The sequence below is a fragment of the Mya arenaria genome, chromosome 9 (genome assembly GCF_026914265.1).
Source record: "Mya arenaria isolate MELC-2E11 chromosome 9, ASM2691426v1".
NCBI classification, from domain to species: Eukaryota; Metazoa; Mollusca; class Bivalvia; order Myida; family Myidae; genus Mya; species Mya arenaria.
This window is the reverse complement of record NC_069130.1, coordinates 13,089,650-13,117,541: the sequence shown is the minus strand read 5'-3', so window position 1 is coordinate 13,117,541 and position 27,892 is coordinate 13,089,650. Positions and strand designations below refer to the sequence as shown.

Below are 27,892 nucleotides of genomic sequence, written 5' to 3'. Positions count from 1 at the left end.
ATCAAGACCACCGTTAAAACGAAAGGAGAACTGATCATTCAATTAACAGGTACTTTTTTCAATGTTTATTTGTTTAATTGTATTTGTTTCTTAACTTGATCGCATTTTTTTAATATTATCTGTAACCAGCATAAGACATTTCTTTAATATATATGATGTTAAGTTCTGTCATATAAGTCTTAATCAGTGTCGACGTAAACATTGTTCTCTGTCATCTGACACACCTCATAATGACTAACACACCTCATAGAGTCATAGCCACAATAATGCGCGTAAAGCCTACTAAGGGAACTTTTTTAACATCTGGGCATTTGTTAGGTTCCCCTTAACATAGTCTTGCCTTAACAAAAATCGTCAAAGACTGTGAATCAGCTGTTTATATGGACTTACAGTGTTACTAGTCTAAAATAATAGACGTGTTATACGGGATTCTTCCAATCCCTAACGTCTAAACGGGAATGTGGAAAAAACAGGGGTGTTTTAAAAATATTGAAATTGTTTTAAGTGAATTATTTTATGGTTGAAATTGATCATAAAGAGTTATATTCATATTTTACCATGTAAGTGAAATGTTATTTTGCACTAAACAAGCATTTAATGCATTAAAACAAGTCGTTTACCTTTCCAATAAAACGAAAGTTGACTGACACAGAAAACAATTATGCGAAGGGGAACAACTCGATACAATCGTAATAACTTGGCCTCCTCCGACAAAGCTTCGAGATAGACCTCGTTGCACAATCGTAACAACTCGGCCATGGCCGAAATGTTCCGAGCGATTTAAAACTGTGCCCTGAAGCCTTGCAGGTGCTCTTCATGTATATATCATTATGTTTTGACAGAATGAAATGAAGAAAAGCCGTCAAACTCATAATTATAAGTTGGATATTTATATTTGGTGTATGGAACTAATGTAAAATAACATTATCTGGTAATATTTCTTGTTTTTATGATATTTTATAGACGCTATGTGCTTTAACCTGGAATCCTGATCGGAACAACTACCCGATTTTGATACTAAACAATTTGTACGTGAAGGATTTGCCATATCAAAAATCTAAAAAAATCCGTCAACGTACAATTAATTGGACTAACAGTGTTACTTACACATCTCAATGCTGGGATCCCAAATCAGAAAACAAAATGTAAATGAAGAAATGCTACATGTACCTTTGTCAAAATAATTGTATGTGGACAGATTTTTTTTACGCTTTTTGATATGGCACATCCTTCAATAGACAAAAGGGAATCCTGTAATAAACGTCAATTATTTTAGACTTAACATGTACCTGTTTTTAGGGGTGTTTACTAAACCGTTAAGCCACAAAAATGTTAAGGGAACTTTTTTAACATTTGGATATTCATGTTGTTCACGCCACAAGTCAACTGAGCTGTACCAATGTTAAATATATTCTTCAACTCACAGTTACTCCACAATACTTAACACTACACTATCAAATTAAAACACAAAAGTTTCACTTTAATTATTTAAACCTGGACTGTCATACACTGTACTGTACACTTGTTCATTTACTTTTTTTACTAACTGAAGAACTTTTTAAACGTAAAATATTTTTAAAGGGGCTGTCTCACGTATGATAAAATAGCGGAAAAAAAAGAAAATTGTCGAAAACTGATATAAACTTGGCATCGATCTGTACAATGCATTGAAACTTTCTAACTGAAGTTCCACATACATGTAGTTTACAATTTATTTAAATTTAGCAGTTATTTTGTTTTTTTCCATTAAAAAGGATTACTAGTATGTGTACCAGATAGAATTCATTCCTTATGCGTGATTGGCTAGTCGATGTTATCATGTGATATTACCGAGGTAGGTGTATAGCTTAATTATGTCACCCGATTAGAATAAGCCTTTGTAGCTTAGTGAGTAAGTCACTGGACTGCAATTTTGGTGACGCGGGTTCATACCCAGTCTCTGACACAATTTTTTTTTTAACATTTTGGTACTTTTTTTTACAATTATGATATCAAAGCGCAACACATTCTATTAGATAATTGTCCTGAGATTTGTTACAGAAAAAACTTTTTTTGGTGCCAATCTGTGACACAGTCCCTTTAATATTAGGGATACAATTTTTTGTTTTCCATTTTTGGAATTTTGCCAGGGCTTAAGTTGCTTTTTAATACCATAAATTTCCTATTTTGCAAAAATTTGAAATAAACAATGTTTTTAAAATAGTCATAAGAATGTTATGAATATTTTTTTTTTAAGAATACACAATTTCTACCATACAAAACACTGTGAGGGTCCAAATTTTCATACATGCCATATATCCCCCTGCAGTTTCCCTGTGGGGTACAAATATTCCCCGGAATTAGAAAAAAAAAAAATCAAATTTTATCACAGTGTTGAATGTTATCAGTATGTTTACAATAAGAATGCCCTTCCTGCCCTGTACATTAATTAGATAATCAACTGATGGAGTGTTTTAACAATCAATCAACAAGGCACATGTGATGCATTGTTTTGATTGAAGCTGATCCAGTCATATTGTGACAAAATGTAACCAAATTGTGCACTTTAGGTTGAAATTATGAAACTTTGCCTGTTGACACATATATGCATGTTACATTAAAAATAGCTCTGGACCCACCTACTTTTCGTTGAAGATGGCTGCCAATATCAGAGATATTATAAAGAGGAACAGTTCTAAATGAATAATTGTTTCATTTTATGCTTTCTGGTGATTAAAAGATTTTACCAGGGAAATAAATCTGTTATTTCAGTGTTTCAAACAGTGAAACATCATTTAAATATTTTTCACTCTGGATTTTTTAGCCCATTCATACTTTCAACTTATATGTCAGAGCCCACAGGACACTTTCAACGGCGTCATTTCCCAGTTACATTCTCATGCAATTTGGTGCGCTTTCCTAAATAACTATAAATAAATGTCATATTATATACTTTCTAGACATATTATAAAAAGAAAAAATGTTGCTCTCAGTTTCAGATTTTAAGAATTTTTTACTTTGGAAGGATTAATATTCACATGGCTGTAACTTCTCTAAAATTGTACTTTAAATTTACCTTCATAATAGACCACTTCAAGGTACATCTAATGGTCATTTCAAGGTCAGAGTATGAAAAATACCCCTTTTTATGGCCCCGACGGTGGGCATATTAAAATCGCACTGTCCGTCCGTCTGTCCGTAAGTCCGTCAGTGTGTCCAGCTTGATAACTCGTGTCCGGGCTGTAACTTTCTCTTTTATGGACATATTTTAAAATAAATTGCCACGTGTTCGACATATTAAGACGACGTGTCGTGTGCAGGACGTGTGTCCCTACCTCTAATTTCAATATACTTTTCTTCTTTTTAAGTTTATTATTCTATTTGGACTTTCTTTGAGACTCATATGCTATAAAAATTTAATGCTTAAATTTCAAAAACATTCAATTATAAAAGCTTTTGATCATACTCCTATTTCAGCTGATACTGAGGAAGTTATCAACTTTAAACATATTCTTGATTCTTATTTTTTTTAAGAATAAAAGCGTGAATACTTGCAGTTTAAATGTTTTCTGATAGGATTTCATTTTTTATTTCTCTTAAATTACTGCAACATTATATCACTTACTGAATAAGAGTTGTAGTAGATATATATATTGATATCTTACATGAATACTATTATGTCACCTACTGAATAATCCGACAGTAGATACAACTGGGTCTTGTGAAATAAATTCCGATAAAGTCAAAATGAAATAATTTTTGTAATATATTAACTTCCGAAAGACCTGTGCATACATATGAGTATAGTATAAATCAAAGAAACATATTCAAATGATAATTTCACTGGTAAAGGCAGTAATTATGTAAAAAATACCACACAACACTAATGTTTTTGCATGAAGCATTAAAAAAGTATGTAAAAGTATCACTGTGTCAGTGATGGCTTTCATAAAACTGATACAGGTTATAAAATGGATATTTTGTGTTGTGTGGCGTTTCATTTTAACTTTCCTTTAGAAGTGTAAATAATCTTTTTTTTGTCAGTATTGTCATTCTAAGTGTTTAGGGGTGGGCGGGTAGGTCTTTTTCACGGGTCCGACTATTGGACCCATTCCCAAAGCAAAATATATGATATTTTTCCCAATCTTCCAAAACAAATCCCAATCAAACAAAAGCAAAAAAAAACTTTTTTTTCAAATCTTTTTACCTGTACTGGTTCATTCAGCATCCTAATTAACTAAGTGTTTTGTGGACGTGTAAAGTTTTTGAAATAATTGAATTCAGAAATCATTGATTTTCATCACATTAAGAGATCTATCAGTATGAAATATTATGTGTCATGATTTATTGCAATAGATATTTATACACCAAGGATTGATATTTCAGCCGTTTAAGGTCTTTTGAAAGGGAAAAGAAACTAATATATAAAAATTTCCTAATTCACAGGAGACTGAAAAGCTTGTTTTTTTAACTGTAAAATTTCCCAATTTAGGAATATTCACGACTCAAAATTTCCCAAAATGTCGAGGGTCTTTTTCCCAAAATGGGCAGAAAAAGCCCTGGTGGGAATTGTTCTGCCTTTATAAGCCGTAAGCTCCTGTTTAGAAATGTTCAAGATACAAGAATTTTTTATTTTAAGCTGGGTATGTGTTAAGAAAAAACATTAGCTCAATGAGCTATTTTTAGACATGAATAACAAACATTATTATTACATACATATGATAACATATCAAAAATAACAATGTGCTTGTGACCTGGAAGTATAAGAATATAGGTTAAAATGATTTAATATTTGAACAAGTATTTACAAAAGCTGTTCGTTATCATATTCATGCATACAATTACAAATAGAAAATTTGATTAAAGCATTGAAAACAGTGATATCATCATAAGTTTTCCCAGCTGTACGGGCAATCCACACGCGCACGGTTTCGCTAGTTGACATACCACTGTAAAATGGTTAGTTTTTTTCAAGAGCACATCTTAAAGGATAATCGTTTACATTGAAATAGCAAAATTGTAAGTAGCAATATATACATGGGAATAACAGCATAATAAAAGTCTTAACACCTAAACAAAATACTTCCACTGTTCAGTTTATTTCAGAAGTTAAATAAAATAGGGTTTTGATCCGGGATGTTGTATTCGACTCGAGTGGATTTTTGCAGATTCGGATTTCACGAGGCACAAGCCTCCACATACGACATTCCAGATCAAAATGCAGTACTAATAATCATTTTATTATAATAAAAATTACTGGTTAGATCACTTAAAAGCCACATGTTTTCATAATAAATGTCATTTTAACGACGCACTATTTTGTTTAATGATATCATTTTAACATCGCGCAACGATACTTGTTATGACGTGACGTCACAAGAGTGGAATACGGCCGTATTGCACTGAAGTGGAAAACGGACTATTGTATTTTGCGATATATATTGTGTGTGGATTTATGATGGGTATATAATAATAATAAATATCTACTAATGTTCTAATAAAAGCTATTGGAATTATGTGCATTTTTGGCAATATTTTTTATTTTTTTCAACTGTTTAAATTTTACTTCATTTTGGGACTTTATTCTAAAACTCCCTATATAGACTCTCTATATATACTCTCAATAGACTCTCTATATAAACATAGACTCTCTCTGTGTCTCTCTTGACTCTGTATACAGACTCTCTATAGAGACTCTCTATAGACTTTTTATATAGACTCCCTATATAGACCCTGTATGGACTCTCCATAGACTCTCTATATAGACTCTATATTGACTCTCTATATAGACTCTTTTTGACTCTCCATAGTCTCTCTATATAGACTCCCTATTGACTCTCCATAGACTCTCTATATAGACTCTATAGACTCTATATTGACTCTCCATAGACTCTCTATATCGACTCTCTTGAAATCATATATAGAATATATACATTGTAAACTCCCTATAAAGACTGTCTATTTAAACTATCTTTATATAGACTAGCTCTCTTTATAGACTCTAAAATGTATATAGACTCCCTATATAGACTGTCCATACAGAATCTCCATGGAAACCTTATATTTGCCTTATAGATGCCCTATAAAGACTCTATATCAATTCCCTATATAACCTCTATATAAACTCTACAGACTCCCTAAATACTCTATAGACTCTCAATACAGACTGCCTATATAAACTACCCATAGACTCTTTATATAGACTGTAAAAAGAAATACCTGCACAATTATCTTACTCTCGGTTTAATCATCCAATGTGCTTTATAATGATAGATATTTTGATAACATTTCTCTGTAATTTGACACCATGCTGACAGTGATATTGTATATTTTAATATTACATATGGATGCATTTCATTTTCAGTTTTAAACCATTAACATTATACCCTTGCAAACAATTTTGTATGCAAAGAGGGGTATATTGTAATATGGTTGGGTTGGTGTTAGGTTTGGCGGACTGTTTGCAAAAGTTTAAGGAGCAAACCTATCTTATTGTCAGTTACAGATTTAGAGGTATCACTCTTGTACTTAGTTAACATAATTAGGTTGGTAGCTATAGGTGTTATAGGAGGTTGAGCAATGCACCCTGTCCTTTTATGAATACACCCTTCTGCCCTCACGCAGACCATAATGTGCATCCTCCTGCCTTCATAGAATTAAATTCTTAGAGGTACTCACTCATGTTTTTAGACACACAAAGTGAGCTTTCCTGGTTTCTGAAAATACTTATTTTATAAGTAATTTACTCTTTGATACTGAAATTGCAGAAAAAAGTAAAGTGTAAAATATGTTTGGGTTGTATAGGGGAGCGAAGCCATGTCAAGACAGTCCGGATAAAACTAGATAACCTACGCCTTTATAACCACTCAGTGTTATCTTTGAAATAATTATGAAATATATATATATTGATTTTTATTTTAAAAATATATGCCTGAGTGAGTAAAAAAATATCTTTTTGTAATGAAAGGCGGCGGGCAACAGAAGTCATAGCTCCTGTTTAAGATCTAGGTCTAACATTCCCATTACATTATGTTATCCTATTAAAATATGTTTTTTCCATTGTGTTTCAGAAGTGTTGAATGTAAACTGAAATTTGAGATGGATAAAAAACACAAAGACCTTCTCAGGACAAATCGCTCCTATCTTGTGGAGCAGATATCGGACCTGCATGGTATACTAGATGACCTGACAGAATCAAACATCATTAATGAAAACATGCGCCAAGAAATTGAGGTACTTTATGATTTATATATTAGTGATGTTCCGATGATCCATTATAATAAAAAATTGATTGGTTGGAACTAAAATTTGCAACAATCGATTGTATTATAACTGAAAGCAACAACATAAAGGATCCAATGAATCTCTTTAAAAAGAGCTAGGGTATCGCAATGGAACTGCTGTGTATCCCACCGTTTGCTCTTCCATGTGCTATCCTTTCAACAAAATAAAGGACCTGTTGGAAATAGATGCTTGCGCTTTAACATGTTATCTTTGACAGCCAGGTCTGAAAAATATATATTTAATTAATCTGTCATTAATATATCATTTAAAATCGGAATGGTACACACCAGATACTTAAATATACTTACAGTACATATATAGGCAGTTTCATAAGGGTGATTCACCTTGTCCTCGTTTGGTAGCATCCTTCTCCCCTAATAGAGAACAACATGCTAAACCTTCTGCCTTGAAACAAATGCATTTAAAATAAACAATTGTTCCGAATGAATTGTTCCCGCGCTAAAGCCCTGGCTAAAGGGGCAAGCTGTAAGTCACAAAGCAAGGCTTTTCGTGACTGATTCAATCTCATTAGGGATTTTTCTTGAAATTGGGATAAAATATTTTGCCATGGGAATGGGTCAGGTATTTTGACGCTTGAGATGGTCAGAAAAGGGCTTGGCTTAAAAACATTTTTTATGTTTGAAAAGTAAAAAATAAGTAACAAATTCATTTTTTTTCTTAGTCCAAAGATACAAAGGATAACAGAACCAGGGAATTTTTCAACATTTTGCCCAAAAGAGGACCTAAAGCCTTCGATTTGTTTTGTCATTCTCTTGTTAAAAGACACCACGGACATGTTGCGGTTCATTTAGATCCGTTCTATGCTACCCTTATCCCAGAGGATCAAAAGACATATAGTTTACGGAATGAGAAAGCAGGAGGCGATGTAAAGGCCAATGACAAAGAGTTTGATAAAGGGTTTAAAAATAAAAACAAGCAAATGGGAAAGACAGCTAAAGAGGATGAAAAAACAAATTATTCTCAACCACTCTCAGTACCAGTTCCAGGATTATCACCAAAAGATCCATTTAAGTCAAAAGAAAATTACCCATCGTCCAAAATCAAAGGAACTTCCCAAGGTACTGGTGCAACTGGCGAGTCCGTAATTAAATCAAGTGAACCTGGCAAAAGTCCAGGGAAGGGAGTAATGAACAAGCCAAGTGCAAAGATTAAACCACTTCCACCGGACAAGGATCTGAATGTTGAAAATCCTGAGTCTTTGCTTCCAGAGAGCTTACCAGATCCAAATTATGCAAAAGGTAAATATATGATTTTAATGTTTTGTGCACTTCATACTTTTGCCTCTGTTGTTGTTGCCATGTGGGCTACCATCGTAATCTTGGTGGCAATATGTACACCAGACGAAATGAGGTGGACTTTCTATAACAAGCAATTCTTGGTATTTTCCCCATTTTAATAACGATGCTTATTACTCCTTTCAGAGATTTTGTTCAATATTATAAAGGATATGCTATTTTGTGCTGCTAACTATATAAAAAGTTTAGTTCCATATATGAATTATTGTAATTGAAATCTCTGGAGGTCATTTTTCCACTTATATTCTAATGTACTTGTAGATGAGGTATTTGAGAAGGAAGAAGAAGATGATGGTGCGGATTTGCCAGAGACTGCTGTTGGTATGTACCTCATATTTTTAGGTTGAGTAGATTGTAGAGTTAAATATGTCTGTGTGACTGGTATAAATTGCGTACGGCCTAATCTGTTGCTAGGGTGCCTTAGCTGTTGCGAGGATGCTTAAACTGTTGCTTAGCGTGCCAAAGCTGCTGCTAGAAAGCCTTAGCTGTTGCTAGCGTGCTTCAACTGTTGCTAGCGTGCCTAAACTAATGCTAGTATACATAAGCTGTTGCTTGCGTGATGTTTCTTGAGTGCCTAGGCTGTTGCTTGCGTGATGTTTCTTGAGTGCCTAGGCTGTTGCTTGCGTGATGTTTCTTGAGTGCCTAGGCTGTTGCTTGCGTGATGTTTCTTGAGTGCCTAGGCTGTTGCTTGCGTGATGTTTCTTGAGTGCCTAGGCTGTTGCTTGTGTGTCTAAGCTGTTGTTAGGTTGCATTTACTCTTCCTAGGTTCCCTAAGCTGTTGGTGTGGTGTATTACGTGTTTCTAGGGTGCCGAAGCTGTTGCTAGGTTGCCTCAGTTGTTGGTAGGGTGTATTAACTGTTTCTGGGGTGCCTAGGCTGTTGCTAGGTTGCCCCAGCTGTTGGTAGGGTGTATTAGCTGTTTCTGGGGTGCCTAGGCTGTTGCTAGGTTGCCCCAGCTGTTGGTAGGGTGTATTAGCTGTTTTGGGGGTGCCTAGGCTATTGCTTGAATGTCTAACCTGTTGATAGGGCGTATGAGCTCTTTCTAGGGTACCTTAGCTGTTGCTAGGTTGCCTCAGCTGTTGGTAGGGTGTATTACGTGTTTCTAGGGCGCCTAAGCTGTTGCTAGGTTGCCTCAGCTGTTGGTAGGGTGTATTACTTGTTTCTAGGGTGCCTAGGCTGTTGCTAGGTTGCCTCAGCTGTTGGTAGGGTGTATTAGCTGTTTCTGGGGTGCCTAGGCTGTTGCTAGATTGCCCCAGCTGTTGGTAGGGTGTATTAGCTGTTTCTGGGGTGCCTAGGCTGTTGCTAGGTTGCCCCAGCTGTTGGTAGGGTGTATTAGTTGTTTCTGGGGTGCCTAGGCTTTTGCTTGAGTGTCTTACCTGTTGATAGGGCGCATGAGCTCTTTCTAGGGTGCCAAAGCTGTTGCTAGGGTGTATTACATGTTTCTAGGGTGCCTAAGCTGTTGCTAGGGTGTATAACATGTTTCTAGGGTGCCTAAGCTGTTGCTAGGTTGCCTCAGCTGTTGGTAGGGTGCATTAGCTCTTTTTTGGGTGCATAAGCCATTGCCTGGGTGATTTAGCTGTTTCTAGGGTGCCCAAGCTTTTGCTAGATAGTCATAGCTGTTGTTGGGGTGCATTGTTGTTTTAGGGTGCCTAAGATGTTACTAGAGGGTCTAAGCTGTTGTAAGGGTTCATTAGCTGTGTCCTGAGATGCCTCGGCTGTTACAGGGAGTTTTAGCTGATGTTGTTGTGTGTTGTGCCTAAGCTATTGTAAAAAATCTTTTAGATGTTGCGAGCGTGCCTCAGCTGTTGATGTGGTGACTTATCTGTTGTCAGGGTGCCTAGGCTGTTACTAGGGTGCTTTAGCTGTTGATGGGTACATAAGTTGTCGCTAGGGTGCATAATCTGTTGCTATGCTGCGTTGTCAATGGTGCATTGATCCTAACTGTCAATAAATAATTGTTTGTGCTGTGTTTAGAATGTATGTACCAGGTATATGTTATCAACTGCATTGCGAATTGTTATCAAGGATTTTATTTTTATCATTGATGTACATGTGTTTTCATTGTGTTGATCTTGATGTTCATTTATAAAAGATAATTTATTTCTATCTCGTATCTTCATTGTTTAATGACGCCCTTGTCCTACAGTACGGCTTGATAAGGGGTACCCATTTAAAGTACACATACTCTAAGAAAAAAATGGTTTTTGTTTTCACTTCCTGTTGGAAACTAGTGTTATTTCTTTCTTGCATTTATTTTCAGACTGGCCAACTGGTCCCAAATTAGATCTTGGTCCATTCTCTACGATTTTTAAAGTAACTACTCAAGCGCAGGCACAAGCAGTTACGTATCGAAATGTAAGTTTTTGTTTATGAAATTCCTAGGTGAAACTCATTCGGAACTCCTTGGCCATTTTCTATCGAAACAACCTCGTATGCCGGTACATCAGTAGAAGTAGGTCGTAAAATTTAACTACATCATTAATTAAATGAAGTGTTTTGGCTTATTTCATTGCATACATAATTAAGATTCCTAAGAGTAAATTCATTAAGTTTAACTGCTAAATTAAAACTGCTATGCGATCTACTTTCAGTGTAGTTAAATTGTACAGCTTTCTGACATTGTAAACCGTCCATTTACCGAATGGGTGAAACTAAAACTCCATTTTGTAATTGTGGCCTATAAAAATGTGAAGTCAATTACCTTTTTTTTGCATTATTAAATGGTAGCTGTTGAATCCATTCAGGCATATCCCATGACTGGAAAGAGAAAATGTTTGGTGATATCCAACCAACACTTTGCAGAAAGATACAAAATTCGGAGTGGCGGTGACAATGATAGATACAGATTTCAGAACGTCATGAAGGAACTCAATTTTGAGTACAACCTCACAGCCAATGTAAAGAAGGAGGTATGTATTAAATAGTCATTTATGCTTTTTGTTAAAATATCATGATATGATCCCTGCTGTTATTTTCACTACTTTTATATTTCGACTGTCATTTTCACTACTATTATTTATCCACTTTTATTTTCACCACTATTATTTCTGCTGCTGTTTTTACTACTGTTATTGGCGGTACAGTTATTTCCGCTACTGATTTTTCACTACTGTTATTTCTGATGCTGTTATTTTTACTACTGTTATTTTTACTTTTACCACTCCACTACTGTTATTCTCGCTTTTGTTATTTTAACATCTGTTATTTTCACGTCGTTATTTTCACAACTGTAATTTACACTTCTGTTATATTCGCTGCTGATGTTTTCGCTTCATGCTTATTCATTTCTGTTATTTTCACTCCGTTTATTTTTGCATTTGTTTTTTCTCTATCGTATTTTCACTACTGTTATTTTCGTTGCTGTTTTTTCCACTTATTTTTCACTTTCGTTATTTCTTCTGCTGTTAATCTTGCTGTTGTTATTTTTACTAGCGTTATTTTAACCTGGCTTCTGTTATTTCCGCTTATTTTATTTTCGCTTCTTTTATTTCAGCTTCTGTAGTTTTCACTGCTGTTTTTTCACTACTGATATTTCTGGTGCTGTTATTTTCGCTACTGTTATGATAACTTCAGTAAAGATTCTGACAAAGTTTCATAGCAAATGGATACAAACTACTACAGCGTTCTGTTTCTCACACGATTTTAAGTAAATGCAAATAAATCGAGGTTTGTCTGAAACTTTTTTTATAAGAGAAACAGAAAATATCTTGATTTCCAGTGAACGATCAAATTCGTTTTATAGCAACAATAATTTTGACGAGTTCTGAAATTCTGAAAATATTGTTTTGTGTGATCACACGGTTAGAAAACATGGTGTTGTTTCCTAATACTGCAGTGGATTATTCTTCCATGACACGAAGAGCATAATTATAAACTATACCTTCATATAGCAAAGCTTATAAAGGTTTTGATGCATTGAAACAATATTTACTAATTATTTTTCAAGGGTTGAAGCTCAAACATGTTTTAAAGGGGTTAGACACCAGAAATCGGCAAATACAGTATTTCCTCAAAACAAGCCTAGAATTATCAATGCAAGCTAGTAGGAGGCGATAATACACTTTACTTGATTAAAATAATAAACAACACTCCTGTTGCTGTCTTATCTGTGTTTCCCCGTTTAAAATATCGCATAATGTTTTCCCAGTTAAAATAAAATCTGTTTATGAGTACAGATAAATATACCGACGCTACTTTTAAAATTACTGGGATCTATGTGGTAGACATCCCTAGTAAATTGCGTATTTGAAAAATGCGCAAAAACTGCGAAAGATGCATGTGTCGTAAGCGATGTTATGTTCTAGTATTTTTTGACAATTCATTTTTTTCTTTCAATATTGTATCATCTTGTATCCAGCCCCTTTAAAGGCGACCAATGTTAACACTTGGAACCTTTTCACTTTTTCCTTTTTGGTCTTGATCTACTAGTACTTCTCTAATTGCACTGTATTGATGATTTCAGGAGTAACTTGCACTGAATTGATGATTTCAGGGGTAACTTGCACTGTATTGATGATTTCAGGGGTAACTTGCACTGTATCGATGATTTCAGGGTTTACTTGCACTGTATTGATGATTTCAGGGGTTACTTGCACTGTATTGATGATTTCAGGGGTTACTTGCACTGTTTTGATGATTTAAGGGGTTACTTGCACTGTATTGATGATATAAAGGGTTACTTGCACTGTATTGATGATTTAAAGGGTTACTTGCACTGTATTGATGATTTCAGGGGTAACTTGCACTGTATTGATGATTTCAGGGGTAAATTGCACTGTATTGATGATTTCAGGGGTAACTTGCACTGTTTTGATGATTTCAGGGGTAACTTGCACTGTATTGATGATTTAAGGGGTTACTTGCACTGTATTGATGATTTCAGGGGTTACTTGCACTGTATTGATGATTTAAGGGGTAACTTGCACTTTATTGATGATTTCAGGGGTTACTTGCTTGGTTAGTAGCGGAACGGGAAAAGATTACCGAAGATACGTGCGTATTTATGTTAGTGATCATGTCGTATGGTTCCAAGGGTGATATTTTGTGTGTGGACGGCGACATGATATCTCTACAGGAGATAGTGGACATGTTTTCCAGCAAGAATTGCAAGGCGCTGCAAGGAAAGCCTAAGATTGTCCTGGTACAAGCGGGTGGAATCATTCTTGCCGGTATGTTGCTAGTTCAGGGCGTAACATACTTGTAGTTTTAGCTCGTCTATTTATCAAAAACAAGTCGACTTATTTGAAAAGCCTTGGTGGTGTCGAAAAAAGGTCTAGTTATTGGCAAAGATTTAGTGTTGTCGGAACAAAAGTTTAGTTATTGGCAAAGCCTTTGTTGTCGGAACAAAATCTAGTTATTGACAAAGCTTTAGTGTCGTCGGAACAAAATCTAGTTATTGACAAAGCCTTGGTGTCGTCGGAACAAAATCTAGTTATTGACAAAGCCTTGGAGTCGTCGGAACAAAATCTAGTTATTATCCCCCACCTATGAAATAGGGAGGGGGATATTGAAATGGCGTTGTCCGTCCGTCCTTCTGTCCGTCCGTCCTTCCTTCCGTCCGTCACCTGCGTTTTCTCAGTAACTAGCCGGTAGAATTTCATGAAACTTAAAATAAATAGGAACCACTATACTGGAATGATGCCCGTCCAAAAAAAATTTGATTGGTCAATTGTCCTTGGAGTTATTGCCCTTGATTTTTTGAAAAATGCACATTCACAGCCAATAGTCACTAGCTGGCAGAATTTCATGAAACTTAAAATAAATATGAATTACTATACTGGGATGATGCCTGTTCATTTTTTTTTGGATTGGTCAATTGTACTTGGAGTTATTGCCCTTGATTGTTTGAAAAACTCTCATTTACAGCCATTTCTCAGTAACTAGTTGGTAGAATTTCATGACACTTGGAATAAATATGAACCAACATACTGCGATGATGCCTGTTTATTTATATTTTGGATTGGTCAATTTTCCTTTGAGTTATTGCCCTTGATTTATTAAATAAATCATTGTTTGCAGCCGTTTCTCAGTAACTAGCTGCTAGAATTTAATGAAACTTGAATGTCATATGAACCAACATCCTGCAATGAACTTCTTCGGTGAATTTCTACGGCTACATTTTTATCTCAACTATTGAGTACTATTTTGCAATGATTGATGTTTCCGAGTAAGCAGTTTCGGAAAAGACAGTTTTTTTTAATCATCCCTCTGATTTATTTCGTTAAAAAAATTTATCATAAAGTAGTCCTGGTCGATATTTTATAATTTGGCTCGGAAAGGGATAAACCAATGTGCTTATCTTATTCTTTCTGAGATTTTTTTTAACCTTCAAGCACAAACAAGTCATCAAGCACAAACAAGCCATCGTTGGCGGGGGATATCTTTTCACTGAAAATGCTTGTTTACAAAGCCTTGGTGTTTTCGGAACAAAAGTTAAGTTTTTGGCAAAGCTTTGGTGTTGACGGAACACAATCTAATTATTGGCAAAGCCTTTGTGTTCTCGGAACACAATCTAATTATTGACAAAGCCTTGGCGTTGTCGGAAAAAGGTCCGGTTTTCACAAAGCCTTAGTGTCTCCAGCGTCAAGGTTATAGTTGAAACACTTTCTACCTTGTACATAACTCAAACAAGTTCATGATATTCCCAGAAAACTGTTTACATGTTACTTCTGACAATATGTAAATGTCAAGCAAGTTCCTTTACTTTGGCTGTTGTCTGTTTGTGGTGTTTGGATCTTTGTATGTAGTGATCACGCATAAATGTCCCAAGATCAATGTCATGTATTTTGTCATCAAACATTCGCGATATTGTTGTTCAGTTCGTTGCCGCTTTATTTTGATCCTGATATCATGGATGAGAACAACGTATCTTTTTGCATTTGTCGATATTCCTTTTCTATGATCTTGATACACATGCATCTATTCCGACTTTTCTCATGGAAATCATTATGAAAACCAATCTCCCATAACAGTTTTTACTTTATGTTAATCCACAATTACGAAAGTTTGGTAGGGTATATCACTCTTTCTGATGTTTGTCAAATTTGTCAACTCATGCCCCTTGCTCAGTTTAGAGAAACAAAACAAGTCGAGTTGCATACCTTTTTTGATGCTCGTATCAATGTGTATGTATCCTTACGATAAAAGCCATGTGTTTAAAACACATGGCTTTTATCGTAAGGATACATACACATTGATACGAGCATCAAAAAAGGTATGCAACTCGACTTGTTTTGTTTCTGCACAACCTAAATGATACCTACGACATCAGCTAAGGCCGAAGCTATAAAAACAGTGTTTTTATAGCTTCGGCCTTAGCTGATGTCGTAGGTATCATTTAGGTTGTGCAGAAAATGATTTACTTGGAAACCTGCTATCAAGAAATCAATTTTGAACGTGGTACACATGGTCACAATCGAAATACAAAAACGTTTAGCAAGTCACATTACTCGGTTAAATGCATACGATGATAAGATTGACCTTTTGCCTTTTATCTTTATTTAGGATTGTTGGGATAAGAGTGAGGTTTGTGCACTTAAACTGGTTTAAACCCCCAGTAAATTTACATTTTACTGATCGTTCCAAGGCGGTAACAATTCTTGATAAACATACCTAGTTTTTTTTTATAAATAATATGTATGCACTGTGCTGCTGGTGGAGTTTTGTGCTGTTCTTCCATGTTTCTTGTTTGTTGTTTTATGCTCTATGTCTTTGGCGTTTACCCAGTGCTATTAAACCGGGTTTATGTTTAAACTTTTTGCTACTGAGCTTGTTTCTGTAGCCTTTTGCATACATATTAAAATAAACGTTGATTTATGTCTCTCTATTGATTAAAAAAGACACGTGTTTTTTTATCCACATACTGTGCGCTGGTTAAACTAGAGGGTGGCCTTTTTAAGTATTGGTGTGATTTTTCTTTATTTTTTGCTCGTCTGTGTATAGGGAAATGAAATGTTGAGGAATTGACATAGCCTTTGCGTTGTTGTCATCGCCAGCTTCGCATCAGTGTAAAGTTTTAAATTTGGCCCTGTATATTTGACTGTTAAACCTGCACTCAAGAAATGAACATTGATCTTAGTACATGTTCACAATCCTCATACACATATGTTAAGCAAGTCACATTCCTTCGGTTAAAATAGTTGTTTCTGTTAGAATGTCAAGCGTTACCATTGACATGATACAGTGTGCTTGTTAAACTAGAAGGTAATTTGTTCATTTTGATGGAGATTTGCTTCTTTTTTTCTTTTCATTTTTAGGAGAACAAACGTCGATGTATTTGCCTAGCTTTAGCGTCGTTGTCATCTTCTGTGTAGCTTCGATGTAATATTTTAACCTTGGTCATAATTTTATAACAAAAACAATTACAATATTAAACTTGATCCACATGTTTTCAAAGACTATGTGGTCATTTTACCGTTAAAAATGAACATTTCTCATATGCATGTATCATTGTTTTCTTCAGATAGCAGTGAAACACAAATGGATGTAAGCAGCCAGACAAAACAAATGACGTCCCGATTAAGCAGACTTAGTCTTGGTAGCTGCTCCTCATTCAGTCTTACAAACCTGGGTTACGATGATGAGAACGATTGCAAAGGCAAGAGCGACGATACCTCTTCAGAGGGGGCTTCCTTTTCAGACCCAGTTGAAGAAGAAAATGAGCCCCCGTCTTGTGCAGAGGGGGGAGTGGATGTCAATGACAATTCTGATTTTGTTGTTGCTGTTGCAACAAGCGCAGGTATGTGAATAGTTATGCGAAAAACTACCATAAAAACAAAATATCACAAACAAGAAACATGGAAGAGAAAAGCACAAAACTCCACAAACAGCACATTGCATACATACTAAATATAAAAAACTAGGTATGTTTATCAAGGATTGTTAGGTACCGTCTTGGAACGGTCAGTAAAATGTAAATTTACTGGGGGTTTAAACCAGTTTGTGTGCACAACCTCACTCTTACCTTTTCGTTAAACAGGGTCTTTATCGGTTTTGGACACACGGTATGTCCCTGTTGATCAAAAATATTGTTTAATGTGTTTTAACGCAACAAAACGTTGTCAGACTGTCACTGTAAGTCGACTTTTTACCTCGATGTTCCACTGTGCTTTACATCCGACGAGATGTAGCCTTAAAATCGACGGAAAAGCATGTACATGTGTATAGCGAAAAGGGTTCTGTCTTCTCCCTTATTTAATGCATCTTAGAATATTTTCAACGTAATACAGTTGCCATAAGTTATATAGCTCAACATTGAGGTCAGATTTTTTATTTATTTACTCCGGTGGTTTATAGAGATTTATCGGTAGAAAAAAAAATATTTCACTGTTGATTAACAGTTTAGTATTTGTGTCTGCCCCATTTATGGGGAGACATATTGTTTATGCTTTATCGGTCAGTCCTGCGTAGGTCACACTTCGTTTCCGCTCAATAACTATATAACGCTTGGACTCAGGAACTTCATACTTGGTGTGCAGATTTGTTATGGTTAGACCCCTATTATATTTGAGATCAGTCGGTCAAAGGTCAAGGTCGCAATGATCTTGTGGTGTAAAAATAATGTTTCCATTCTTTGAATTCCATAAAATCCAGAAATCCACACCTGTTATGCCAGTTGGTAATGATAAATAGATGACCCCTATTGATTTTGAGGTCAAAGGTCGAGGTACTATCGACCTTTCGGTAAAAAAAACGATTGTTGGCTGTGACCTTGGGCTGAAAGGTTACGGTGACCTTGTGTTGAAAATAGTTTCCGGTCAATAACTGAAGAATGAAGAATGTTTGGGCTTAGGAACGTTAAACAATACAAAATGTGTTTACATTTTCCAAGAATGATCTCACTATTGAATACGAATCAATAGGTCAAACTTCAATTCAACGTCTTTGTTGGTTCGTCTCTTTCAAATAGAAAAATATGTCCACGATGGATTATTTATCATCTACGACCACACAATAGGGGAGACAAGCGCTCACTGTTTTGTGATTTTAGCATACTCTTACTTTCAAATTAAACGTTAACCCGCACAAGGTGGTGGCACAATTTCAACCATGAATTTTCTTGAATAGCATTACTTCGCATACGATTAAGCGCGCTTTTCTGAAAAAATAACAATAAACTGTCATTTTATTTCCTTAAAGGCATTTCAAAAACTTGTTGTTTTTTGTTCGATCGCAATATATTTCATATCATTATCATTTGCACTCGTGACCACGTCACTCGTGCAAATATAGCTTTTCGAGCTTACTCGGTCTAATATATTTCCATCTTTCACTGAAACAAACAATTAGCCTCTTTATAATATTAACTCTCTGACATGCTGTAGCCTATTGGCCACGTTCATTTCCTTCACAGTTGAATTTAAAGGTTAAAATGTATTAAAAAAATAAATATGAATTGCTGTGTAATTATGTTCTTGAATAGTGTTGTTCTTTTGAATGATAGACCTCTTTAAATTACAGTGAACACTGCGGGGGTCGTAAAATTTATTTTTATAAGATGCCTTAACAAAATTGTTATTTTTAAGAATTAAATGAGGCTGCCATTGGTTTTAAAACACCACATGGTTATTTTTTTGTGATGTTTTGGTTGTTTTGTTTGGGTGACTGATTAGTGATCGTAAATTTAATGTTTTAATCAATCAGGAAACATGTTCGAGTAAAGTATGCTAATTGCAATCTGTCTTAAATTTCGGTATTAAGCTATTTTAGTGTGACTGAATATTTTCAAAATATAGAATTACAGTCATTCATTAATTCATATAATTTGATTAACAGTGAATACAATATGAGCAGTAAAGTTGCGTTTTTTTCTCTCCTGTAAATGTGGTTTTAGTTAAACACTTCTAAAAACGCTAATGGGATAATATAGTCTTGTTTAAACGCTATAAACTGTTCGGCGCATCTAATATCAATTAGTAATTGTATATTTATGGTTTCCTAATGCCTTAATAATCAACGGTCGTGATTAAACATTATATTACATGTAAACGAACTTAATCGCTGAAAACAAATGAAGCCATTAACAAAGATTCAAGTTATTATTGTGTTAAACTATGTCCTTTGCAGATTGATATTATTTACAATAACATAAAGAGACCTTGTTTATGTTGCGAAAAAAAGCTGCGATATTGTGTGGCCTTGGTGGCGTTGTTGGCCGATAGCGTCAGGCAGACATCTGAACTTAAAAACCGTTTTAAGATGTTCGCATGAAACGCGTGGCACGTGCTCACTTCGAGTATACGCACGTGTGTACCCAAAATCGAAAAATTCTCACTAAACAATGACAGCTGAAACATAAACGAGGGTCAGCATGTGCTGACGACTTATTAGTAAAGTTTTCACAAAGTAAAACCTGGTTATTATAATAATGTAAGTCGTTGGTCGACTGGGCGTGAGGGCATCGTCAAACTCACCTATGGCTAAACTATCTTAGTAAGGTTTGACTTGTTATGACCAAACATGAAATATAGGAATATAGGATAAGCACACGTTGAGATTCTTCTATCAATCTTTTGAAACTAGGTCTCATCGCGTTTCTTGTTTTAATGTGTTTTTTCCTGTAGATTATACTTCATGTTTTCTTTATATTTTTAGATGACGACAATCCAGCCTTTTGCTCACTGTTTATACTGGCATTGTCATATATCCTGTGCAAATACTCGTATACAGATCACTTTCTGACTATACTTAAAAAGGTAGGTACTAAGTTTTATATCAGCTTGGAAAAAGATTCATTCTTAATTTGATGTTAAGATCTCTGTGTATTTGGTACTTTAAAGTCACTCTTTTGTATCATTTATATAAAACTCTACTCTCTTTATGTTTTCGTAATGTAAATTATATTATTTTTTTAGGTTAATATCTTTGCTTATTTGATGCTTTAATGTCACTGTTTTGTATTCATCAAATAACTCTTTACTTCCTTCATGATTTCTTAACTTAAATTGTAATATGTTTTTGTCGTTTCTTTTATATAAATTAATATCAATCGTTAAATTTATATTGTCACTGCAACATTTTATGTTTTACGACAATAATCATTATCTATCCATACGATTAAATAATGGAAAATAAAAGTTGAACATTGTTTAAAGGGGTATTGGGTGTTCAACAGCAGCTCAGGTGTAAACAAATTTGTTTGTATCCACTAACCGACCGACCCTACACTTTTCTTTGCCATACTGTGGATTATAGAATGATGTACATAATTGTCAGATGTTAGTCATAAATAAGACATGCATATCAAATCTAGTTCACATAATGTTTTTGTTGTTGTTGTTTTTTATGATATATTTATTAGCATAGATAGTTATGATCGCTCACGAAACAAATCCCATCGTGTATGTCCTGGTTATTTTAACAGAACTATTTTACGAATGATAATATAAATTCAGTCCGAACAGTGAATTCTTTCAAAATCATATACTGCTAACAAATTCAGCAAACTTGTGTTAATAAATTCACTTAAAATGTATTTAAATTGTAAGCGAAGCTACACATACAAATAGATTTAGCTCAGTATTCGCACGATATCTGACATCCCTCTGAGCAGCTGAAGGTCATCCTTTTTAATGTCCTTTCACAAACCAGTTTCCCGCAAGTGCACATGCAGTTTGGAGGAAGCTCACATGGTCCTCTTGCTTTTACTTTTTGTGTACCACTGAGCAATATTGGCATTCCACCTGGTGGTTTCGACCCGCCGATGTTCATCACGGTCTTCACGCTGATAGCTTGCAACTTTTCTGCAGCGCCTGTAGCAACATTTCCAGGCTCTGTTTGTTTTGTAGCAACGCTATTGAGAGCGAAATCGGCTGCCACATTTTCAGCATCAATTTTCTTTAGAGCGACTTCGATTTCGGCTGCTACTTTTTCTTCGATTGTAGGGTGTGTGACATCCACGGCGGGCAAAGGGTTTATGCCAAGTGTTCCTGTAGTTGGCGGGTCCGGGACGACACGGTCAGGCACCGGTTTAACGACGACTTGGTTACTTTTTGTGGATTTGTCAGGCTTGAGTTCGTATGCAACCTTTTCATCGGTTTTAGTGTTTGCGACTTTTTCGGCTGGCAAAGGGTTTATGCCAAATGTTCCTGTAGTTGGCGGGTCCGGGACGACACGGTCAGGCACCGGTTTAACGACGACTTGGTTACTTTTTGTGGATTTGTCAGGCTTGAGTTCGTATGCAACCTTTTCATCGGTTTTAGTGTTTGCTACTTTTTCGGCGAGCAAAGGGTTTATGCCCAGTTTTCCTGCAGTTGGTGGTTTCGGGACGACACGGTCAGGCACCCGTTTTATGACGACTTGGATATCTTTTGTGGCTTTCGGAACGACATCAACGGATATGGGTTTCACGTACTTATTTGGTGGGGTATTGGTATTTGTTGGTTTCATTGTTGGCGTTGGCGTTGTTTTGGCCTCTACCTTTGGAAGAGGCCTATGGTCATGATTGTGGTTATGCCCATGGTGGTGATCGGTATGTGTGTTCATCTGTCTTCGGGGTGGAGCCCTGTTTCGGGGTGGAGACCCGTTTCGGGGTGGAGACCTGTTTAGTTGAGAAACAGGCGTTTCCCGTCTCCGATCTGGTATAAGCCGCCTCGGTTCGTCTACACGTTGAGGAAATCCGGAAGATGGAAATGTGCTTTCGCCACTAGGAAAGGAACTGTGGCGATAAGCTGGCATACTACCCATTTCATACGATGATCTCATTGTTGGAAAGCCGTCAACAAAGTATCCAGGTCCTCCTGCTCCGGGCATATATGCTGGCATCCCAGGGGCAAAACCCATCCCTGGGAAACCAAAACCATATGAAGTATGCGATGGCGATGGAAGAGAATGAAGCGGCTCTCCAAAGCTTCTTGGTGCCATCCCACCTGGTAGGGATGGCATGAAGCGGCCAAACTGACCTGTAAATATATAATACATGACAATAACAACCATATGTATAAAACGGAATATGCGAAATCATGTCCTTTTAAATGAGGATTGGTGTCTGCTACTTCGGATAATTTAATCTTGATAATCTGGTCCGGCAAGTCATCAAATTGAAAGCCGGTGCTGACAATGGGGTGATGACAATTTTGCCGTACAAATTTCAGTCAATGAACAGTCTATACGAGGCAACTTGCTTTCGTGTGTTTGCGCCCGACGGATCCTTTTTTTTTCAGAGCGCGTTTACTCATTTTGATTTTAACGTAATATTTGTTATATTCTTAACTACATGATGGGCTGGGATGATATTCAATATCCAACATAAGTAAATCTTATTGGCATACATCACTAACTTCATTCACTATATTGTTTTTAACAACAAGTAATCCGATTAGCTGCATCGTTCTTAGATCCAATCTAGACCCATATTTTCTAAAAAAAAAAAAAATAACAAAGCCATTAAGCATCTTAAACCATGTCTTTACTTAAGTCATTTTTCTATTTTTCTAAACATTCTACGATCACGAATTTCAATTGAATGCAAAGCGAGTGTGAGAAATTTAATTGAACATTGAACTTAATATTTTCAGTCGAACGTTTTTTGTTTTTGTTTTAAATACCTAATGTACCTTATTAAAACCAAGAATAAATGATACGAACAAACTCCATAGTTGATACTATTTGGCTAGTACCCATATAGATCATAAAACTAAAAATACCTTGGACACTGGTAAAGCTCCACAGAAGAAATATAACCCGCAACATGGTTGACTCTTCCTGCTCCTACAAAACGAAAGTGATTGAGAATTGTTTGTGCTTGCCTACTCCTTAAGCTCCAACGCCCAATGAATTGTAACTAATTAGTTGTGTGGTAGATATATTAGCCGTTTGCATGCTTAATTGCTTAAACTTCGTACCGTCATTAATTGAAGACATTCTATTCCCTTGATTTAGTTCGGCGCGTTGCTCTTCATCTACTTAAGGCCTTTTAGTCACTGTTCGCGACGTTAAAATGATAGATCTTGGCATGTTTCGACTCGTATTACAGCTGAACACAAAAAGTTGCCAATAACCATTTTAATGATTAATGTCTTACAGTATACTACTATGTTCTTAACCCTTCCAATATTATTTTTTTCAAAATACAAATGGGTACGCACAATTTGCATTATTAATCCTATGAACATACATTTGAAAGGGCTCAATAATCAATTGAAGACTACTCAAAATTTTAATTCACCTGTTAGAAAGATTTTGTTTCAAAAATTGAGTCCCTGTCCCGAATTTATTCCTTCTGTTTTTATTTTAACAGTTCTTCTAATGTTGGCTTTTTCATCTCGATTTTTCGCTATATCGATATCGATAATAAAATATAAGGAAAAAATAATAAGGAAATATGAAGTGATTTTATACCGAATAAGAAGGTAAATGCATTGTTGTCAATGCACAAAATGATACCTATGTCAAAACGTTTGTATCATAGAAAACATGATGTCAAGGTAAATACCTAAAAATCAAAGTTGGCCAAACCTTAATATTACTAAGTGAAAATAATGTTTATTTTCAACTAAACATATTATTATTATTATTTTTTAAAGAGTCACAATTTAATTTTAATGTATTATTATGTTGACCTCATTTGATTTTTATGATAAAAAAGCATGTGTACAGATAAAAGGATATTTGCGAAATTTGCGCTGTTTAAACTGCGGAATTTGTGACCACCACGTAGCTAAAAATAGAAAACAGTAAACATATAAAGGCTCATATTTTTATCTGTTCACAAATCATTTGGGGGGGCGGGGTTATATCATCAATGTCATATGAATTAACATAATAAACATAATATCGCGAGCGATGCGTTAACAAATATTGTGCCCTTTTATATTTAACTCAGTATTTTGTTATCCTCGAATTGCTCCATGCATCATTAAATGATAAACACATATTTCAGGGCCGGTATTCAATTTCCTTAACTTTTCATAGTTAAATTATATTATTTCAATACAAAAATGCATTAAAGATTTTTTTCCAAGTATTATGAAATTTAAGTATTTTTAAAATTATCAAGAAATTATATCTTATCACCAGTGAGGTACTTAAATTAAAAAATGGACTTAAGTTGAGAAAGGACTTAAGATGGTTTATGAATACTGGCCCAGAGCTTTTTGCTAACATTCTTGTAATCCTGTATCATTGTCGTTTACAAAAGGACAAATTGCTTTTGTACACGATCACCAGTTTGCCATTTCTTACCAAATGAAGGTCAATATATTTTAACGAATAAGGCGATTCGTATTTTTTTTAGCAATATGAGTAAGACATATATACCATTGAAAATGGATATTCAACTTAACACAAGATTGACTTTTGACTATGTCGCTTGTCACATGCACATATAAAATTGATGGGTATTTAGGACAAGTATGATTCTAGTCCCTTTTCCGGAAGTTGAGCAATGCGACAAAAGTCAAAAGCACAAAATGTAGGAAGTCCGCGTATTGAGAGGTGAATGTGGCTATATCCTAACTAAGTATAAGTTTAAAGTCCAAGCGTTTCAAAGATATTAAATTCTCCCAACACAGCTAAGTAGATCCAAATATGTGATCATGCTGGAAATCCTTATTATTTTGCCCAATAGCAACGATAAAAAGAACCTGTATGTAAAAAATTAAGATATGTTTTTACTATGTTTTGTTTAACTAAGGTGGGTGATGAAAAGCATCTACCATGGCCGCTCGTGTAAGCCACGTTCATCCCAACCATCGCAAAGGGTGTTATGAGGAAACTCGGTAAACCTCTCAAGCAAAACAACCTACGCTCGGGTTTACACGAGCGGCCATGAAAGATGCTTATACTCTTACACTGTATTCCTTTTTGAAAAAATGTCGGTCAATGCTACCAGTGTTTTGTAGGTGATCGTTTTGTTTTTTAACTATTTGATGATAAACATTGGACTATTTGAATGGCTTAATTGCATACGTTTTCCCCCATAAGTAATGATTGTGTTTGTTTTGCAGGTAAATCGACTAAAACTTGACAAGACCACCGAAGAACGGGTAGAAATATGCCAGTACAAGGACGCTCTTACAAAGAAACTGTTCCTTCAACCTCTGTAGATGGATTTAAGCTGTGATATTGTTTGTACCAGCCTGTGCACCTCTTGTTTTATCTACTGGGGTTTTCCCTGTAGTTCCTTTGACTTTTTGTTATCTTTTTTCAGTTATTATCAAATGTAGCTCGTCCGTGTTTCGAATGAAAAAGATCGAAGTATTGCCGTTGAGTTTTTGCCGTCGGTCTTCGTAAAAACTGTTTTAATCTTGGCCAAAGTATTAATTATTTTCAAGATATGTTGATGAATCTTATTACATATGTTGACAGTTACAATGCGCAATCATACTTCATATTGTGGGCATCAATAAGTGTTGAGTTGTGTCGTCAATAATTTTATAGTTTTATTGTTCTTATTCTCATACATGTAGAATACCTTACAACATTGGCATCAATAAGTGTGAAGTTGATCCGTTTTAATGTTTATATGTGTAGAATACCTCACAACATTGGCATCAATAAGTGTGAAGTTGTTCCGTTTTAATGTTTATATGTGTAGAATACCTCACAACATTGACATCAATAAATGTGGAGTTGTACAGTTCTAATTCTCAAATGTGTAGAATACCTCAATATTGGCTTTAATAATTGCTGGGTTGTACGATTCTGTCATTGGACGATATTGGGTATAATGATATCAAATTGCTAACATATCGTATATGTTAATAATTCATATACCAAAATGTATAACAATAATTTATAAATGATAGGAAACATATAATATATGTTATGTGTGTAATTGATAAAGCCAAAATAAATAACAATTTATAATATGGGCTAGACCCCAGATGATCCCAAAATCGGCAAATACATTATTTCCGCATAACAAGCATACAATTTATTTTCAATTTGAGCTTATATGAGGCCGTTAATGCATCATATTACTTTATTAAAATTAATATTTTGTCGCTATCTCATCTGAGTTTACCCGTTTAAAATAGCGCATAATGGCTTCCCAGTGTATAGTGTGTATATTTAGCATGTAAAGATGACGTGATTAGCACATATGCATATACCGACGCTCTTTTAATTAACTGGGATTTACGTGGTAGACAAACCCAGTAAATTTCGGATTGGAAAAAACTGCGAAAGATGCATGTGTCGTAAGCGATGTGATACATCAGTAAGTAAGATTTAATGCATTGTACACAACGGTATCAATTATATGTTTTCGACAAATTTCTTTTGATTGCAATTGTAACACTTGGTGTCAAGTCCCTTTAATGATGAATCAAGTCTACCCCTTTCTTGAGATATGGTAGTTTCATACTTGAGTAATGATATCGTTCATGTGTACTTCGTTTAATGTTACCGTATATGTTTATTTATATCCGTTGTTGTTTGTAACCGTTTTCATTACTTGTTGTGTATTAAGTGCAATTATGTGTATTGTCGGAGTAAGAAAGTTTAAAAGGTACTTGTATTGTAAAATGATCCTCGAAATAATTGTTACACACCTACACTCCATTCCATTCATTAACAAAATATAATACTTGTAATACATGTATAATCAGGATAAATATGTTTGAAAACATAATGTAATGGATGTTAGTCATTTTTTCAGAGAATGTTGAATGTAAGCTGATATTTGTTATTCAACCGTGATTTTGATGGATCACACATGACGGGCAGGTGACGTCCATTATATATAAATGCACGTACATAGATATATACCTACCCTTGTAGCACACTGCGTACACACCACGTGTTTTTCATCTCACGTGAAAAAAGAATTGATGGGTGTTTCGGACAAGTACTATTCTTACTTTTCTCTTTTCAAACAAATTGAGCAAACCGAAAAAATAATGTAAGATGGTCGCAAAGTGAGGGGTAAACTTGGATATATCCTTTCTGAACTCTAGTTTGAAGTTAAAGCATATCAGTGGTCGAGTATGGTAAATATGACACAGCATAATCTGGAAGAATATGTTAAATATGACACGGCATTAGCTTGACGATTGTGTTCAATATGACACAGCAGTCCCACTTTTTCGTCTGTGCTACTAAATGCTTCCTTTCGTGTCATTGCTCATTTTGGAAGAGGGGTGATACTCATGTCCGGCTGAAAAAATATCCGAACCACCCATCAAACTTGTTTCCATATGTTGTCAAACCTCGTGTAACTGGACATACCAGAGATTTCAATCATATATGTGACGTCATCATCTAAATGTGAAACAATGTGATTCGATGATATGGCCCATTTTCAATAAAATATCTAAGTCTCAAAGAGAGCTCGGGGATACCTGAAGAGTAATGGACGGAATCTATATAATGAAG

The 27,892-nt window shown here is 35.2% G+C and overlaps 2 protein-coding genes across 2 annotated transcripts; one reads left to right on the top strand and one right to left on the bottom strand.

Moving 5' to 3' along the window:
• Positions 1–27,138, top strand: LOC128203201 (cell death protein 3-like). The gene is made up of 10 exons (XM_052904503.1): positions 1–49; positions 7,050–7,212; positions 7,946–8,522; positions 8,841–8,900; positions 10,839–10,933; positions 11,323–11,487; positions 13,521–13,746; positions 17,040–17,315; positions 20,171–20,271; positions 25,522–27,138. The coding sequence occupies exons 2-10, from the start codon at positions 7,078–7,080 to the stop codon at positions 25,618–25,620; spliced, it is 1,734 nt and encodes a 577-aa protein (XP_052760463.1). The 5' UTR covers positions 1–49; positions 7,050–7,077; the 3' UTR covers positions 25,621–27,138.
• Positions 20,300–25,075, bottom strand: LOC128203202 (uncharacterized). The gene is made up of 2 exons (XM_052904504.1): positions 23,221–25,075; positions 20,300–22,476 (listed from the first exon to the last, which is right to left on the bottom strand). The coding sequence occupies exons 1-2, from the start codon at positions 23,264–23,266 to the stop codon at positions 21,092–21,094; spliced, it is 1,431 nt and encodes a 476-aa protein (XP_052760464.1). The 5' UTR covers positions 23,267–25,075; the 3' UTR covers positions 20,300–21,091.
• Positions 27,139–27,892: the final 754 nt, after the last annotated feature.

What these genes read in the sequence shown, in the direction of transcription:
- LOC128203201 (XM_052904503.1), top strand. Translation starts at nt 7,078, where the DNA reads ATGGATAAAAAACACAAAGACCTTCTCAGGACAAATCGCTCCTATCTT. An exon ending in CAGCCAATGTAAAGAAGGAG is followed by an intron (nt 11,488 to 13,520) that starts GTATGTATTAAA and finishes TGATGATTTCAG; the next exon opens with GGGTTACTTGCTTGGTTAGT. An exon ending in TGCTGTTGCAACAAGCGCAG is followed by an intron (nt 17,316 to 20,170) that starts GTATGTGAATAG and finishes TTATATTTTTAG; the next exon opens with ATGACGACAATCCAGCCTTT.
- LOC128203202 (XM_052904504.1), bottom strand. Translation starts at nt 23,266, where the DNA reads ATGTTGCGGGTTATATTTCTTCTGTGGAGCTTTACCAGTGTCCAAG. An exon ending in GAGCTTTACCAGTGTCCAAG is followed by an intron (nt 22,477 to 23,220) that starts GTATTTTTAGTT and finishes ATATATTTACAG; the next exon opens with GTCAGTTTGGCCGCTTCATG.